General features: G+C 36.0%; 1 protein-coding gene and 1 long non-coding RNA gene across 2 annotated transcripts in view; one reads left to right on the forward strand and one right to left on the reverse strand.

Annotated features, from left to right (window-relative positions):
- Positions 1 to 4327, reverse strand: part of LOC145512797 (uncharacterized) — a 33933-nt gene extending 29606 nt beyond the window's left edge. Inside the window, exon 1 of the long non-coding RNA XR_014058810.1 lies at positions 932 to 4327. This is a non-coding gene — a long non-coding RNA (uncharacterized LOC145512797). The remainder of the gene's footprint in view (positions 1 to 931) is intronic.
- Positions 1 to 19654, forward strand: part of KNL1 (kinetochore scaffold 1) — a 67478-nt gene that overhangs the window by 30141 nt on the left and 17683 nt on the right. Inside the window, 6 exon segments of the mRNA XM_081507216.1 lie at positions 1310 to 1362; positions 2546 to 7642; positions 9154 to 9292; positions 9690 to 9757; positions 10548 to 10646; positions 18274 to 18389. Coding sequence (XP_081363342.1) covers positions 1310 to 1362; positions 2546 to 7642; positions 9154 to 9292; positions 9690 to 9757; positions 10548 to 10646; positions 18274 to 18389 — 5572 coding nt within the window.

Below are 19654 nucleotides of genomic sequence, written 5' to 3' on the forward strand. Positions count from 1 at the left end.
CTCTTTTATTAATCTAGGAATTCTTTGAGTCCATAAACCTTGTCTTGATTTTTTTGTGTTTTGGCATATAGTTGAGTTTTGGGGCACATACATGTTCTGAATCAATATTTGTTAAATAAATGACAAGAATGCAAGCTTGATATATAAATAAGGCTTTAATAAAAAGCCCATAATTACTTCATTATATTCAGTCAGGGTTGCCATAAACTATTGAAAATATTCTAAAGATTTGTCTTAAACATAAGTATTTTTAAATATATTTCTTGTTTTATTACAGCATCTTTAGTCACTTCCTTGTTTCCAAAGTCCGATTTGTCCCCCAAAACTTTATATTTCAGTTCTAAAGTGTCTTGAATCTAATCTTTTATTTCTGTTCTTACTGTCTGTTGCCCTAACACAAGTTCAGCTGTCTACAGTGTTATATCTGAACTGTTAGAGTAGCTTCCTCTTTGGTTCATCTTCTCTTGAATCTGTTTTCTTCTCTCTTTTTTTTTTTTTTTTAAAGTTCTACCAGTTTATTGCTACCAACCCATTTCCCTCCACCCTCATGCACGCGTGCTCAGTCATGTAACCCCATGGACTGCAGCCCACCAGGCTCCTCTGTCCATGGACTTTTCCAGGCAAGAATACTGGAGTGGGTTGCCATTTCCTTCTCCATGTTTTCTTCTCTTGAATTATTTTTATAAAATGCACATCTCATCTGGGAACATCTAGATTCCTTAGCATAGAATAAAAGATGCTCAAAATCTTATCCTAACAGGGACTTCCTTGGTGCTCCAGGGGCTAAGATTCCATGTTCCCAATGCAGGAGGCCCAGGTTTGATCTCTAGTCAGGAAATTAGGTCCTGCATGCTGCAACGAAGATCATGTGTACCATAACTAAAACCCAGTGGAGCCAAATAAATACATTTTTTAAAAATAAAAATCTTACCCTAATATTTCAGTCTTAGCAGTTGGTACTCTTTAGTGTGTAACTTCTACTATCCAGAAAATAAAAATGGAGAAGTGAAGGACGAAAAAAATTAATCCATGCTTTCCATCTTTAGAATCCCACCTTTAAAGATTTCTACCACATTCTAAAAATATTTCAGTATGTAGAGAATACAGTAATCACTGATCTATCTGTTTCTAAAGTGGGACAATTTGAAAGTCTCAGTAAAATTTAATACCTAAGTCTTTAGGGAGGACTTAGTAACTGAAAAAACTTTAGTAAATACTTGTAACTGATGAAACTCCTATGAATAGAAACATCAAGCTCTTGGTGATATATACTTTTGTCATGACTATAGTTTTTCTTTTTACTCAATAGGAATGAACACATTGCTTTGTGCTCCCATTCAGACCCAGATGCCCCAGAGAGAGGTATGAGTTCATTCAAATTCCTTCATATTTTAATTTTGTTTGATAGTTGAAACTTTTAAAACACAAAAAATTTAATGTTAATGACATGATTTAGAAATTATTTACCAGAATGGACCAAAATAGACTGGAAAAGCTACCTACTTTTCCAGTTAATTTGTTATTGTTCAGTCACTAAGTCATGTCCAACACTTTGTGACCCCATGAACTGCAGCACACCAGGCTTCCCTGTCCTTCACTATCTCTCAGTTAACTAAGTATAGTTAAATCACTTCCAGTTTAAATAATACAGAAATATGTTAATTATATCAGGAATTCTCAAACTTTATGAGGCATATGAATAATCTCAGAATTTGGTTAAAATATAGATTCTTATCCCCTAGATCTGGGATAGGTCCTGAACTTCCATACTTCTCTCCCAGGTGATAGTAATGCACTGGTCCACAGACCATACTTTGAGTAGAAAAGTTAGACCATGGCTTTACAAGTAAAACCACTGCATTCAAAGAGAACTCAACCCCCAGGAACTTAGAGTGTACTATAATTTAGCCATCATGCACTTATTCCTTCTAAGTTTTTTTTACTTAGAATGAGAAAGACCTATCTAGTATAATTTTCATTTCAGTTACATTTGGTATTGTCAGTCTTTTCATTTTTTAGTCATTCTAGAGGGTGTATAATTAAGCTTGTAATTAATGGTTAATTATAATTAACCTTCAAAAACTGCAAGTATTCATAGACTTTAGAAAAAAATTTTTAATAATAAATTACATGCTATTCACCACACCATTGATTCACACAAACCAATGTATCATGAAACCATCATTTAGGATTGCTTATATAATCTTTCTATATAGTCCAGTACTCTTGCCTGGAAAATCCCATGGATGGAGGAGCCTGGTAGGCTACAGTCCATGGGGTCGCTAAGAGTCGGATACGACTGAGCGACTTCACTTTCACTTTTCCCTTTCATGCACTGGAGAAGGAAATGGCAATCCACTCCAGTATTCTTGCCTGGAGAATCCCAGGGACGGCGGAGCCTGATGGGCTGCCGTCTATGGGGTCGCACAGAGTCAGACACGACTGAAGTGACTTAGCAGTAGCAGCAGCATATGGTTCATGTTATAAAATACCCTTTTAGAAGTTTGCACTTTATCTGATCTCTTATATTTTGCTTTTGCTGTAGATTTCAATTACAGAATACAGTCATGAAACGAAACATGCAAATGACCAAACAGTCATCTTTTCAGATGAAAACCAGATGGACCTGACAGCAAGTCACACTGTGATGATTACCAAAGGCCTTTTAGATTGTACCAGAAGTGAAAAGTCCACCAAGATAGATACTACATCATTTCTGGCTAACTTAAAACTCCACACTGAGGATTCAAGGATGAAGAAAGAATTACCTATTTCCGTAGATCAAAACACTTCAGAAAAGAAGATAAATTTCAATGACTTCATAAAAAGATTGAAAATAGGAAAATCAAATGCGTCTCCTTTTGCAGGACCTGATAAAGAAAATTCTGAGATGCCTATTCATTCCAAAGAAGCAAATAAGACCACTTCTGTACATCATATGCATGTATCTCTTGATGTAGATGAAAATACCAGTAATATGACCAGACTCTTTAGAGAACAAGATGATGGAATGAATTTTACCCAGTGTCATACAACCAATATTCAGACTTTTGTTCCCACATCCAGTGAGGCCAGCTTAAAGGAATTTAAAGGTGATGATATTACAGTTTATGGTAATGACTTCATGGACTTGACAATTAGCCACACTGTACAGAAGTTACCTTCAGCAGATAATCTGTCTGAAATAGAAAATCAAACTCAGGATGTCATGATGGATGTTTCAACATGTTATGAAGCTAAAGCACTAGAACAGAAGACAGTCTTTAAGGATAAACCGAACGATGCTTTCCAAGACCTTTCCTTAAACCCTGAAGGTAACATACATATGATCAGAAGTCATATAACAGGGACAGAAATTCAAACAGTCACACAGGCTACCAACCAGGATATCAGACCATTGGCCATGATCCCAGAATCTAAATGTTCTGGTCCAACTATTCAAGATGATAAGACATTTTTCTATTCTAGTTGTAATGATGCTATGGAACTGACCAGGTGTCACTCAAGTATGAGAGAGGAGAAAAATTTGGTAAAACATGATAGTAATTATTCTAAAATGTATCCCAATCCAGATGGCAACTCTCTTCTCAGAGAGAAAACTGTTTATTCAGGAGAAGATAGCATGGACATTACCAAGAGTCACACAGTTAAAATAGATAATCAAATTTTTAAACAAGTTCAGACAAATGTACAGAAAGCAACTGCACCAGTATCTGAAAAAGAAACGATGATCCAAAATCACGTAATTGTGTCAGAGGATTGGGACATAAATAAAAATTGTCGCTCCGTTCCTCTTGTATCTAGGGAAAGATTACAGCAGAGCCCAGAAAATCCTTTATTTATTTCATTGACTGACAAAAGGACTGAAATCTTCATGGATGAAGATATGGATTTGACTAAAAGTCACACAGTTAATTTAGGAAGTCAGTTTCCTCTTGCATCTTACAATCTGACATCTGAGAATACCAGTAAATCTCATTCTCACAGCAAAAGCCTTTCAGATGAATGGGAAAAAATGACCAAAGATCACATTGACTTATCCCAACAACAAAACATAATATCTAAGAACATCCCAGCTAATACCTGGGCCAAAGAAAAAAGTCAAGTTTTGAAGATTTCTCCCTATCTTGATAAAGATTCTCCTCAGTCACCTGATATTAATCAGGACATAGCAACAAAACATAATATAGTATACTCTCCTGAGGATCTTGACAAACAGGTACCACTGGAAAATAACAGAAATACAATTTCATGTGAACAAGCTTTGTTTCCTACTACAAAGCCGTTATTTTCATCAAGAGGACAGCCTGCCGTGAGAAATCATAATGTTGTTAACAGTCAAACAGTAAAATCTGTACTAGGCCAGAATTCTAAACTGCCTGAGCCACTAAGGAAAAGTTTAGGTAATCCCATTCCTGACTGTTCTGACAAGACAATTATTTGTTCAGAGAAGGAGGAAAATATGGATCTAACCGAGAGTCACACTGTCATTACTGGATTTGGTCCTTCTGAAGTACTAGAACTAAGTAAGACTAATTTAGAAAACACTAACAGCCAGTTATCAACAGTAAATAGACAGAAAGCTGTAAAAGTTGAACAATGTAATGAAAGTCCTATAGAAAAAATGGGAATGTTTATTTCTAATGGTATCACGGATGTGTTGGAGGACAAAAAAGTACAGAAATCCAGAATTCTGAATGAAAAACAAGACGTCAAAATTTGTGGAAGAAAGAGTCTTGGCAGACTAAAAGTTGATAAGACTGTTGTATTTTCAGAGGGAAATGAGAATGATATGGATATCACCAAGAGTTTTACAGTGGAAATAAATCATAGACCTTTACTAGATGAACATGATTCTCATTTGGTGCCTTTGGCAGGAAATTCTAACACTGTTTTGTATGCATGTGGGCAAGATGACATGGAGGTCACCAGAAGTCACACAACTGCTATAGAATGTAAAACTGTCTCACCAGATAAAATAACTACTAGGCCTGTGGACAAAACTGTAACGTTTGTAGATAATCATGATGAACTAGAAATGACAAAGTCCCATACTGTTTTCATTGACTGCCAAGCAAAGGAGAGAACTATGCTTCCAGACAGACCCAACTTTGAACTATCCAAAAGAAAAAGCCTAGAAAAATCAAAAGTGACCCGTACTTCTACTGAGGAGAGTGTTTTTTTCCCGCAAAATGTTGAAAGGGATCATTTAGTCGCAAAAGTCAGCCAGCTAACACTACCAGGGAAATGGTCTAATCATGGTCCTTTAGAGAAAGCTGAAGCATTTATAGCTGATGATAACATGGAAGTGTCTAAATCAACCATTTGGAAAAATGACAGAAATGTACAAAAGCCTGTATTTCTGAATGAACCTCTATCAGGCAAAAGTCAGAGAAGGAAAAGCCTTAGACTCAAAAATGACACGACCATTGCATTTTCAAAGAATGATAAAAATGATATGGATGTCATCCAGTGTTGTACAGTGGAAATAAATAACAAAAGTGTCCTGGAAGATAGAGAGGACTCCCATTTGATGCCTTTGGAAGGAACTTCTAATACTGTTTTGTATACATGTGGACAGGATGACATGGAGATCACCAGAAGTCACACAACTGCCTTAGAATATAAATCTCTCTCACCAGATAAAATAACCACTAGGACTACAGACAAAACTGTTATGTTTGTAGATAATCACAGTGATCTGGAAGTTACTAAGTCCCACACTGTTTTCATTGATTGTCAAGCCACGGAGAAAATACTTCAAGAGTGCCCTGCATTTGGAATAGCAAAAGGAAAAACCTTGGATGTTTCTTTTCCACAGGATGGTAATTCTATTCAAGAAGTCACTAAAAAACAAGCACTGGCTGTAGAAAACAAAATCGTTCTTCACAGTGAGCAAAAGCATAATGTGATACCCTTTGTTCCTACTGATACATTGTCTGGGGGTCAAGGTGAGACCGATGTCAAATTCCACAGCACTGCTGTGGATGAAGAAGTCATGAAAGTTGTAGGCCAGGCCTATACATTGGAAAAAGCCAAAATTGGAAGCTGTCAGTTAAATAGTACAGATAGAAGAAATGTGGATTTTATAGGCAGTCCTGCAACTGCTATTTGTGGATCTGGTGATAATTATTCCTGTTTACCTAATGTTACTTCCGTTCTTGGTAATTTGGAGAAGAATGTCATGTCCTTATGTGATAAAGATGAAGATTTAAAAGCCAGTCATTGCCCAGTGCAAAATGATCTTCCTTATGCAAACAATTCAGCCAGTGATGATTATTTGAAATCTGAGGGACTGCCTCTTTCTTCTCCTTGCTTGTTAGAGAAGGAAAAAGTTGTTCAAACCAGTACCCAAGGACGGTTACATTGTGTCCCAGAAGTGCTAAAAGATCAAGATCTGATTAAGGAGCCCCCAAATCTAATATCAAATGAAGCTTTAGTATATGGTGAAGATTTGGGAGAGATAACTAAACTTAACTCAAAGCCAATGTCTTTTAAACTTACAGGGGATCAAGTGGAGCCCTCTGTTGATAAGGCAGAACACAGTTTAAAGAAGACCTTTGTTGATGATGTTTGTGTTGCTTCTCAGCATCATCTATTAACCCAACTACCTCCATTACCTCAACAAGGACAGAGTATTGTCAATAAAGATGAAGCAATATTGTCTAAAGCTGGAAATAATTTAAATATTGTTGGAGGAAATTCCTCTGAACCCACATGTGAAAACAATTCCACAATGCTCTATAATGAGAAACAGTTTACTGCAGCCTGTAAAAAAGAACCGAAGAAAAATACTCAAACAGCTAAATGTAATACAGCTATAGATTTCCACAGTAACTCAGCCTTGACTAAGCAAGTTATTCAAACTCTTATCAATCCTCCAGAAGCATCAGATCCTGTAATTGCATCCAGTGTTACAACTTGTAGTAGTGTCAAACCAAATCCGAATAACTTAAATGGAAAAACTGAAGAATTTTTAGATTTCCAGCCAGTTCATTTACCACCTTCTCCAGAACAGTTACTTGAATTAGTTAATAAGGCACACAGTGATATGAGTATAGTGCAAGCTACAGAAATACATAATGTTAACATAGTGTCTAGCAATGTTAAAGATGATAGAGATGAAGAAAATAAAAGTCCACATAATGGAGCTGAAACCACCTCTGTACCATTAATGACAACTGTAAAAGATAAAATGAGGAGATGTTCTTTGGGAATATTTTTGCCCAGATTGCCAAACAAAAGAAATTGTAGTGTCACTGGTATTGATGATCTGAAGCAGGTTCCAGCAGACACAACTGATTTAAATCACTTAGAAACTCAGCCTGTCTCCAATAAGGATTCAGGCACTGGAATTGTTACAGCTAAACTGAAGTTAAGTCCAACTCAATATATAAATGAGGAAAATCTCCCTATATATCCTAGTGAGATTAATTCCTCAGACTCTATTAGCATAGATACTGAGGAAAAGGTTTTGACTGAAACATACCAAAAAGAGACTTCACCCTCTGAAAATAAAATGGAAGAAACCTGCAATAGCCAAAAAAGAACCTGGGTACAAGAAGATGATGATGATATTCAGAATGAGAAAAAAATCAGAAAAAATGAAATTGGGTTTAGTGATACTGCACAAGATCAGGAGGTGAGCCCTATCTTGAACTAAGAAATGTTCTTGATTGTCTTTAAGTTATGAGTATTCTTGAATTTTAATTTCAGTGTTAGGTAAGCAGGAATTCATTATTTCCAGTTATAGGCCTGGAGAAATATTCCTGTATAAAATCTTAAAGAAATTGACTAGCAGGTAGACTTAAACACAGTTTGAAGTGACAAATGGTCACAAAAAAATGAAAGGGGAAGTAGAAAAATTAATATTGATTGTGTAATTCTAAATATTCTGTCACTTCTAGTGATTTGTCATTGTGACTTTGCATATAAAAATCTCTAGGCAGGGTACATAGAGTTTGATAAGTCATCTTCAGTGTTGAAATGTTTGGAGGGTAAAAAGATTTATTATGCAGACTGCGTAAAGAAAATATGGACTGAATTTTCTTAACTAATGAAAATACATAGAACCTGAGAGTCCATTTCTTTCAAGGATGGGAGAATGCCTAGATCAAACCCAGTACCTCAAAGTGAAGTAAGATTTTGTGATTATTTAAAAACACTGATTTGGATAACTTGGGGAGAATACAGGCTTCCCTGGTAGCTCAGCTGGTAAAGAATCCTCCTGCAATGCAGGAGACCACAATTCGATTCCTGAGTCAGAAATATTCCCCGGAGGAGGGATGGGCTACCCACTCCAGTATTCATGGGCTTGTCATTTAAACTGAGTTTTATAGGTGGAGAAATAAAGATTAGAAAGTATCATAGGTTCATAGAAACAAAGTTTAAATTCTGTTAAGAAGTTTGTAAGTAAGCTTAGAAGATGATTTCAGTTAGATGAAAATGGCACATAGAAGATGGTTTCAGATAGGTGAAAATGACACTTAAGTCTGTAGAGTAAAATAGTTAAAATGGTAAAACCAGGACCATGTGACTTATTTGACTTCAACCAAAGGAGTCTTGGTCATCTGGGGAAGGAAATACTAAAGCCTAGAAATAAATTTTTTTCTCTGTACTCTAGACAGGGCTACCTTGTATAGTCAGTATTCTCTTCTGTTTTCTACAGTGTGGAGGCCTGACCCTGGTGTCTAGTAGATGAATAACTGGATAGGTCAACATTTGGTAGCTCATAGGATCTGGTTATAACCTGGATACCGCTGAGAAACAATTTTCTTATATAGTATAATGCAAAACGTTATTTCATTATATTTTTAAATAAAATTACTTTGAACTCTAAAAGCCTACTAAGCTGCTTGTTGCTGCTGCTGCTGCTAAGTCGCTTCAGTCGTGTCCTACTCTGTGCGACCCCATAGACGGCAGCCCACCAGGCTCTCCCGTCCCTGGGATTCTCTAGGCAAGAACACTGGAGTGGGTTGCCATTGCCGTCTCCGAAGCTGCTTGTTACTTATTCTAATTCTTTACTAAAGTATTTTATATGATTACAGATAAATTTTATGTTAGAAGTATTTCTCTTAGCATTCAGAATTTAGTCATTATAATTAACAGTGTCATAACTTTACTCTTATGGTGTTCCTTTATTGATGATTTCAGATTTCTGATCTCCATGCTGAAGGAGATATGGATAAAAATGCTAACAGTGTGTTGATAAAAAGCCTGAGCAGAACCCCATCTAGTTGTAGCAGTTCTCTGGATTCAATCAAGGCTGATGGGACCTCTCTGGACTTAAGCAGTAAGATTTTAATGAAGGCTAAATAAGAGAAATCGTCTGTTACTTGACTAATAATACATGTATTTCAGTTCAGGAGATATTTGAAATTTGTATAAGCTTTTTGGAAGTTACAAACAGTTGATAAGTAAAATAATATTTAGTTTATTTTTAATTCTTAGTTGTTTGAATAAATTGAGAAGTGTTATATTACAAGAGTGATTTTCTTAAGAAGCTTAAAATTAGTAGAAAAACATATATGGAGCCTTAAAACTAATATACTTTACCCTACAAATGACTGTCTTTCCAGAAGGATCCTAGCAGGTAGCTTCAAGAGCATGAACTATACATAAACCTGAACAATAGTTAAAATTAAGTTTACAATTTAATTGTTCATCACCTGAATTTGCTTTACTTTTAGCACACCTTGGTAGTCAAATAGAATCACAGTTTCTCAGAGATACCGTATGTGAAGAGAACTTGAAGGAGGTATGAAAGTATTTCTCATTTCTTTTTAATAATTTTATTTATTTATTTTTTGGCTGTGCTGGGTCATCTTTGCTTTGTGCAGGCTTTTTTCTAGTTGTGGCAAGCAGGGGCTACTGTCTGGTTGTGGTGCACGGGCTTCTCATCGTGGCAGCCTCTCTTGTTGAGGAGCACAGTCTCTAGGATGTGCAGGCTTCAGTAGTTGTGGCACATGGACTCAGTAGTTTTGGTTTGTGGGCTGTCGAGCACAGGCTCATTAGATGTGGGACATGGGCTTAGTTGCTTTGCAGCGTGTGGGATCGTCTCGGATTGGGGATCAAACCTGTGTCTCCTGCATTAGTAGGAGGATTCTTTACCACTGAGCCACCAGGGAAGCCCGTATTTCTCAAATGCAACTGATTTCCTCATTTTGTTTTCTCTTGTTTAATTTTTTTGAATTATGAAATATTTCAAATATATAGAAGACTAGTTTTCTTTTTTTTTTTGTTAAGGACAGTACATGGCAATTATGTGGAGTAGAATCACAATTGAAAGGCCTACATTTTATTGTTTTTTTCCCCCAATTTTACTATTACTGAATAAATTTAAGAAATAATATTAGATGAAATCTGCTTGTGTATAACCTACATCAGAATAATATTTACACAAATATGCAAAGTACTTTAAGCTATATAGAAACAAAGGAGGTGGTTCTAGTCAAAATTGCTCATACAAACTTTGAGCAGTGGTCAAAGTTTGAGCAGTGGTCAAGTTTTACCTTGAATGGTCATGCAAACTTTTTTTATTTCCTCAGAAACTCAAAGATGGAAGAATAACAATAAAGGAGTTCTTTATACTTCTTCAGGTCCACATTCTGATACAGAAACCCCGACAGAGCAATCTTCCAGCCAAAGTAAGTACAATTTCTTGGCAAAATAGTCATCTCAGTTAAAATATATTGTGATTGTTTACTAAACTGTATTGAAGCAAGCGTTTATTAAAAAACAAAAAAAAGAATCTAAGGAAGCAAATTTTCCTACAGAAAATTTTGCTATAGAAGGTACATTTGGGGTTAGCATAAAAATTGGTTTTTAAAAAATACGATTTTTGAAAAGGTGAAGTTTTTTTTTTTCTTGCCATCTGTTTTGTTTTTTATACTTTTTCCTGAACATATGCTTTCCCTCATTACTATAAAAACCCAAGTATAGCAGAGGTTTTAATAAATATTTTTCAATATCAAAAATATTTAAAATCATAGAGTACTTAAATAACGCAACCAAGAAACTTAGTTTAAAAGATTAATAGAAAACTCATATCATTTACATATAAAATTACATAGTATTTTTGTAAAATTAAGTCTGTTGAACATTTACAAAATTAGGTATGCCCTTGATCACAAAGAAAAACATGAGAAATTGAAAAATGGAGATTTCATGGACATCATCTGATCTTCATCCAATAAAATTAGAACTATTAAAAATACAAACATCTTGGAAATTAAGAAACACATTTCTAGATAATTCATATCAAAGAGGAAAGCAAAACTATTTAGAAAACAAAGGAGAACAATCTATGGGATATACAGCAAAACATACACTTAGCAGGAAATTAAAAGCCTCAGATATCATTGTTATAGAAGAGAATCTAAAATTAAAGGACTTTTTAAAAAAAATAAATAAAATAAAAATAAAGGACTTTTTAATACTTTAAGAAATTGGAAAATGAACAATAAAATAACATCTGTAAAAAAGTAGGAAGACAAAATTCAGGTAAATAGTAAGTTAATAAAATAGAAAACAAAAACTAGTAGAAAAGATAACAGATCTAAAAATTGGTACTTTGGGGGAATTCCCTGGTAGTCCAGTGGTTAGGACTCTGTGCTCTCTGCCAAGAGTTTGGGTTCCATCTCTTGTCAGACAGCTAAAATGAAGCATTTAGTGCTTCATTTATTAGTGCAATGCAGCTAATAAAATAAAAACTGGTACTTTGAAAAGACAATTAAAAAAACTCTTAAAGAGCTTAATTAAGTCAAAGGAAGGCTTCTCCCTGTGGTCCAGTGTATAAGAATCCCCCTTGCAAAGCAATGGACACCGGTTCAATCCCTGGTCTGGGAAGATCCCATGTGCCTCAGGGCAACAGAGCCCCTGGGATGCAACTACTGAGCCAGTGCTCTAGAGCCCATGAACCGTAACTACTGAGCCCATGTGCTACAACTACTGAAGCCCATTAACCTTGAGCCCATGCTTCCCAACAAGAGAAGGAAGCCACTGCAATGAGAAGCCCGTGCTCGACAACTAGAGAAAGCCTGTGTGCAGCAGCAAAAACACAACACAGCCAAAAATAAATCTAAAAAAGGGGGGGCGGGGAGAGAAAGCTAAAATACATATGATTGAGAAAGACGTGTCCACGGGTTAAAGGAAAGATTAAAAGAATTTTTTTTAATCCTTCAACTGTGATGACAAATTTTAAGACCTAGATGATTTTTTAGAAAAATACAAATTACCAAAATTAACCTAAGAACTGGATAACTCTCATTAACTACCATTGAATATTTGTTTTGGCTACACTACCTGACTTGCAGGATCTTAGTTCCCTGACCAGGGATTGAACTCACACCCTCTGCCATGAAAGTGAGGAGTCCTAACCACTGGACCACCAGGAAATTCCCACCATTGAAATTTTTAGTTTGCAATTTACCATTAAAATTGTCACTAGGACCAGATGACTTCTAACTTTTAAAGAACAGAACCACACATTTATAACTATTTGGTTTATGACAAAGATACCCCTGTAGAATAGTGGCCTTTCCTATAAATGGTGTTGAATCAGTTGGCTGTCCACAGGAAAAAATGAACCTTGATCCATACTTCACATTATACATAAAAAAATCAATCCTATACAACACCAAAGCACAAGTCCCAAAATTAAAAACTGGACTTCATCAAAATTTAAAACTTGTGTGCTGCAAATGATACCATCAAGAAAGGGCAAACACAACCCACAGAACAGGAGAAAACATTTGCAAATCATACATCTTAGCCTTGTATCCAGAATATTTAAAGAACTCTTACAACTCAAAAAAATAACCCAACTGGGGACTTCCCTGGTGGTCCAGTGGCTAAGGCTCAGTGCTCCCAACTCAGGGGGCCTGGGTTAAATCCTGGTCAGGGAACTAAAACCCATGTGCTGCAACTAAGACCCAGTGCAGCCAAATAAATAAAAAGAATTTTTTTATTGCTGGTAGACTTGTAAAATGGTGTAGCCACTTTGGAAGAGCTGGATATTTCCTCAAAAAGTTAAACAGAACTATTATATGATCCAGCAATTCCAGTTCTAGGTATTTACTTAAGAGAACTGAATACGTACCTCTGCACAAAAACTGGTACATGAACATTATTCATAATAGCCAAAAAGTGAACTGATTAGTGGTTACTTGAGGCTATGATAGGGGTGGAGGAAAAAGGAATGACAGCTAATGGGTACAAGGTTTCTTTTAGAGGAATGAAAGTGCTCTAAAATTAGCTGGTGATGATGTTGCACAACCTTGAGAATATATTTTAAAAATCATTTAATTGCATACTTAGTGAATTATATGGTGTGTAAATTAAATCTCAATAAAGCTGTTTAGAAAGAAATCAATTACAGGAGGATTGTATATCTAAAGGTGAAAAGTAAATCAAAGATAGAAAGGAGAAAGATACTCATGCATCTTTTGGGTCCCCAACCTCATTATTCTCATCACCATAATAGTGTCCCTTCCTTGTAGAATCCCCTCGCCTCAGCTGCAGATGGGAAATAGAAAGGTGTCTAGGTATGTATCTAGAGTCTTGGGAAATGCAGAAACCGTGCCAGGGGCCAGAAAAAGCAAAGGGGAAGCGTAGGAACAGAAGGGTTGCTGGCAGGGTAGAAGAGTGGAGGATATCTAGGAAGCTAATCTTTGAGTGATGAATCAAGGGAATATTAGTATGAATTAGTATGAATCTTCACCTTTGGTCTCAGGCTTTGTAGAGGTCAGGAAAGGCAGTGTTAGGGAAATATATCTGGGAAAGAACCATCAAGATGGTAAGACAAATCAACTATACTTCAGTAAAATAAAAACCAAAAAAGATGGTAAGAAGAGTTCATGCTATCACAGGAAAGAAATTTAAAAATCCCAAAGTAGGGACTTCCCTGGCAGTCCAGTATTTAAGACTCCCTGCTTCCAGTGCAGGAGGCACAGGTTCCATCTCTGGTTGGGGAACTAAGATCCCCATGTGCTATGTGGTGCTATGTGGTGCAGCCAAAAAAAGTATTTAAAAAAAAAAATCCCAAAGTAGAGAAGGGCCAAGGAAATGGGAAATGAATGGGCCATGGAAAAGGAGGTTCACAACTGTGGGCATCTGTTACAGGATTTAAATGACCATGAGTCTCCTTCAGGGTGGAACTGGGGAGGCATTCTTGAAGCAGACAAGGAGATGTATGTTTGGCACCCATGTGTGTGTGCAGTTGCAGGAGTTCAGCTGGTAGTACCAGCTAAAGATACTATGTAGAGATACCATATCACTATATTGTGTAAGAAGAACTAATAACATAGTATTGTAGGTCAGTTATATTTCAAAAACAAACAAACTCATAAAAAATGAGATCAGATTTGTGATTTACCAGAGGTGGGGATGAGGAGAGGGGGAATTGGATCAAGGCAGTCAAAAAGTACAAACTTCCAATTATAAGATAAATAAGCACTAGGGATGTAAAGTACAACATGATAAATATAATTAACACAGTTGTATGTTGTATATGAAAGTTGTTAAGAGAGAAAATCCTAAGAGTTCTCATCACAAGGAAATTTTTTTTCCATTTCTTTAATTTTGTATCTGTATGAGGTGATCATTCAGTCAGTTCAGTCACTCAGTCGTGTCCAACTCTTTGCGACCTCATAGACTGCAGCACGCCAGGCTTCCCTGTCCATCACCAACTCCCGGAGCTTACTCAGAGCTCATGTCCATCGAGTTGGTGATGCCGTTCAACCATCTCATCCTCTGTCGTCCCCTTCTCCTCCTGCCTTCAATCTTTCCCAGCATCAGTGTCTTTTCCAGTGAGTCAGTTCTTCACCTCAGGTGGCCAAAGTATTGGAGTTTCAGCTTCAGCATCAGTCCTTCCAATGAATATTCAGGACTAATTTCCTTTAGGATAGACTGGTTGGATCTCCTTGCAGTCCAAGGGACTCTCAAGAGTCTTCTCCAACACCATAGTTCAAAAGCATCAATTCTTCAGCACTCAGCTTTCTTCATAGTCCAACTCTCACATCCATACATGACTACTGGAAAAACCATAGCTTTGACTAGATAGACTTTTGTTGGCAAAGTAATGTCTTTGCTTTTTAATATGCTGTCTAGGTTGGTCATAGCTTTTCTTCCAAGAAGCACGCGTCTTTTAATTTCATGGCTGTAGTTACCATCTACAGTGATTTGGAGCCCCCCCCCCAAAAAAAAATCTCTCACTGTTTCCATTATTTCCCCATCTATTTGCCATGAAGTGATGAGACCAGATGCCATGATCTTAGTTTTCTGAATGTTGAGTTCTAAGCCAACTTTTTCACTCTCCTCTTTTACCTTCATCAAGAGGCTCTTTAGTTCTTCGCTTTCTGCCATAAGGGTGGTGTCATCTGCATTTCTGAGATTATTGATATTTCTCCCTGCAGTCTTGATTCCAGCTTGTGCTTCATCCAGCCTGACATTTCACATGATGTACTCTGCATGTGAGTTAAATAAGCTGGGTTACAGTGTACAGCCTTGATGTACTGGTTCCCAATTTGGATGGTTCCATGTCTATTGTTCCATGTGATAGATGTTCATTAAACTTGTGATAATCATTTCATGATGTATGTAAGTCAAATCATTATACTGTAAATCTTAAACTTACACAGTGCTATATGTAAATTATATCTCAATAAAACTGAGAGAGAAAAAAAGGTGCTATGTTAGTGCCTGCATGACCTCCTGCATGCCCAAGGAGTGTTTCATACCAAAATACTCCCTTTCAGTGCAGTTGTGGAACTATTGCAGGTACCCTTACCAGGCCTGAAATATCTAAGAGCTGATGGTACATAAATCGGGCACTTAATCAAAATAGATAAGGCAAGGGAAGAGGGTGACTTGTGCATGTAGTCCTGGGGGCAAGGAGCAGCAGTTTAACCCATGTATTGCATTATAGCATAGGCAGTTGCATTCAATTGTACCCATAGTGCATAAGCCTGATATCCTTTGCATTTGGCATTCCTGGTGAATCTCTGGGAACATAGTCCTGTGTTTCACTTTGTGGTTATGAAGGTTCAAGAGAAACCTTACTCTTTAAAGAAAAAAAACTTAGCTGTTATAGGAATTTTCAAACATATATTAAAGTTGATAATAGTTTAATGAACTTGTCATGTTATCTAACTTCAAAAATTATCAACTTCTGGGACTTCCCTGGCAGTCCAGTGGTTAAGACTTCGCCTCCCAATGCAGGGAGTACAAGTTTGTTCCCTGGTTGGGGAGCTAAGATCCCACGTGCCTCAGGGCCAAAAACCAAAAACATAAAACAGAAGCAATGTTGTAAGAAATTCAATAAAGACTTTAAAAAAAATTATCAACCCTTGTCTCTATATTTCCCTACCTCCCCATCCTTTTATTTTGAAGGAAATCCCAGCTATCATCAATTTATCTGTATTTCAGTATGTATCCCTGAAAAGATGAGGACTCTTTAAACTATATCCAAATACGATAATCTTATCTTTAAGTAATTAATTATTCAGTTAGTATTATATTTCTCTGATTGTCTGCATTATTTTCCAGTTTGTTAAACTGCAACCCTAATGAGATTGATAGCTCTTTCTTAATTATCTTTTAAAGTATAAGGTCCCCTTCCATAACCCTCTCTCCCCCCATCTCCCTTCTCTCTTCCTCTTTTTTTTTTTTTGAGGAAACCAGGTTTTTCCATACTCTGCTAAGTATGTGTTTTGTCCATTATGCATACCCTAACTTTCATTTTAACGTGTCCTTCTGTCCTTTGTATTTTCTGTAAATCGACAGAGGCTTTATCATATGACATGTTTTTGTTTTCCAAGTTTACTTTATACTTGTCTTTCCATCAGGAGTTAAGGTCTGGTGATGATCAGCATTAAGTTATCGTTATCTAGATCTAGCAATTTATTAGGAGTTGTAAAGTAGTGATATCTTAATTTTCTTCATTTTTTCATATTACGTCCAAATAAGTAAAAAAAAAAATTCCTTTATCAAGTATTTGGCTCCTATATGAAAGACAGTTGGCCATTTTCCCAAGGAGGCCTGATTTCTTTGAGAAGTATAGAGCTTTGATTTTTCTTTATAAATTTAGCCTTAAAACTACTTTTTAAGAAAGAGTCATCAGTAATCGTTGCCTTTAGCACCTTTTTACACTTTGACAACATGTTAGAAAACTAGTTACAGATAGAGAAATGAAATTAAAACCTCATTTGTATTTCCTTTTAATTTATCAACTGAAAGGAGAGAATGAGAGGAAACTAAAGTTTGTTAGATTATTTAGCAGGCCCTGAGCTTTGGTACCGTTTTAAAAAACTTTTACTTTAATCTTAAGAGGTTGGTCAGTATTGTGCCCATTTTATAGATAAGGCCAAAACCTAGAATGCTAAATTCTGTGCCACACTGCCTATGAATAATGGACATTTGTAGGGTTTTCTTTGAATTCTATATGTAATAGACTAACTTGATTTTTCCAACACTGCATTAGGGACATCAGAAAGTCATTGTGTTAGAGCTATAAGACATTTTAAAAATGTCCAAAAGACATTATAAGACATTTTAAAAAATAACCAGATTTTAACTGCTTCATTTTATGTATGCCAGAAAAGTCTGAGTTCAACCTGGGATAGAAGTAAGGATCAGAGCTAGTGAATGAGAATAGAAAAGAATAATCTTGGAAACTGGCATCTTTTTTTTTTTCTTTCAATAAAGAGGTTTTTTATAAGTTTGAATTTTCAGATATTGATAGTTTTAAAACAATGTGTAAAACTCAAACAGGGGCTTTGTATCAACCTAGAAGGGTGGGATAGGCGGGAGATGGAAGAGAGGTTCAAAAGGGAGGGGATATATGTATACCTATGGCTGATTCATGTTGAGGTTTGACAAAAAACAACAAAATTCTGCAAAGCAATTATCCTTCAATAAAAAAATGAATTTTAAAAAAAAACAATGTATAACCATTTCTCTCTCCCACCCAAGTTTATTGAGGTGTTTATGCAAATAATGCATAAACATTTTCAAACCATTTTTTAAGCCTATGTGTGGAACTTCCACAGTTCCTCTAAGCATCTGTGGGAAATGGACTTTGATGTCAGAGACTTTATTTCAAATTCCGACTGTAGCTTACTAGGTATATGAATTTAAAGTTTTCCATTTTTCCTTTGTAAAACTTGTAAAAGTAAGCACTCACGTCTCAAACACTGTTTGAGACTCTGAGCAGTCCTTGCACATGGTTTGGTCCTCAAAATACCAGTTTTGATGGATTTTTTTCTTTTTTTTCAGTTTGCTGTAAACACATCACCTACTCTGGAAGACCTGATGTTAAGTCAATATGTTTATCGACCCAAAATACAGATTTATAAAGAAGATTGTGAAGCTCTTCACCGGAAGATTGAAGAGTATGAAAGTTTCCATTTTTTGTGTGTTTTGTTGGATGGGTGAATAATCTGTGTGACAAGATTTTGATTAGAATAACATTGGCATAGGAAAAGCTGATCACATTAATTGGCAGTCTAATATAGTATATGGGAAAGAATTTCAGGTTTGTAGTCAGATGGAAGTTCAACTCTTGGCCACTTAATGTAAGTTATTTAACCTTCATTTTCACATTCATCAATTGAGGATAATAATACCTACTTAGTAGTATAGAAGTAGTGTAGAGATTTATATAGTGCCTAAAAGTAAGATTGCCTTTGCGTTTATGGTTTTATCACATTTCCTCTTAATTTGCATTTATAAAAGAACATGGTTTTAATCAAGACTGTAGCTCAGTTGGACACGACTGAAGTGACTTAGCAGCAGCAGCAGCAGTAGCTCAGTGGTTTGGTGTAAGTAGGTGCAGCAGACTAATTTACAAATTAGGTATATCTAGATTTTCACAGGTAAACCAAAACTTGCAACTCAAGGCAGTGTTTATATCATACTTATCTAGAACTGTCAAACTGAATTTGAACCAATCTAACAAATAGAAAAGAAATGAAATAATCTTTTAAGAATCATGTAGTTTTAAAACTTTTGGTGATAAGAACACTGTAGTGTACATAGATGTCAAAATATAAAGTACACATGAAACATGTAACCAGTGTTTTAAACCAGTGTCTTAAACCAATGTTACCTCAATAAATAAAAATAAATTATTACAATATTGTAAAGTAATTAGCCCCCAACTAAAATAAATAAATTTATTAAAAAAATGAATAAATAAAAATAAATAAAAGCAAATAAATAAATAAATAAATTAATTAAAGGGAATTATAGTTTTAAAGGGCTTCCCTTGTGGCTCAGCTGGTAAAGAATCCACCTGCAATGCAGGAGACCTGGGTTCGATCCCTGGGTTGGGAAGATCCCCTGAAGAAGGGAAAGGCTACCCACTCCAGTATTCTAGCCTGGAGAATTCCATGGACTGTATACTCATGGGGTCGCTAAGAGTCGGACACGACTGAGCGGCTTTCACTTTTCACAGTTTTAAAACTAGAAAGTTAAGATGCTGTTGAATTATAGTACTGCAGATTTGCCTGTTTCTGGCTTGTTCATTGAACAAACATGTATTGAGCACCTACTGAGTGCCAGGCGCAGTACTAAATCCTGGGGTTCATCCCTGAACAAGACAAGTTTCTTACCTTCATGTTATTTAAAAGAGTTGGGTGTCTCAGGATTTGTCTGA

This window comes from Giraffa tippelskirchi, chromosome 7 (genome assembly GCF_054371585.1).
Source record: "Giraffa tippelskirchi isolate mGirTip1 chromosome 7, T2T-mGirTip1v1.2.pri, whole genome shotgun sequence".
NCBI lineage: Eukaryota > Metazoa > Chordata > Mammalia > Artiodactyla > Giraffidae > Giraffa > Giraffa tippelskirchi.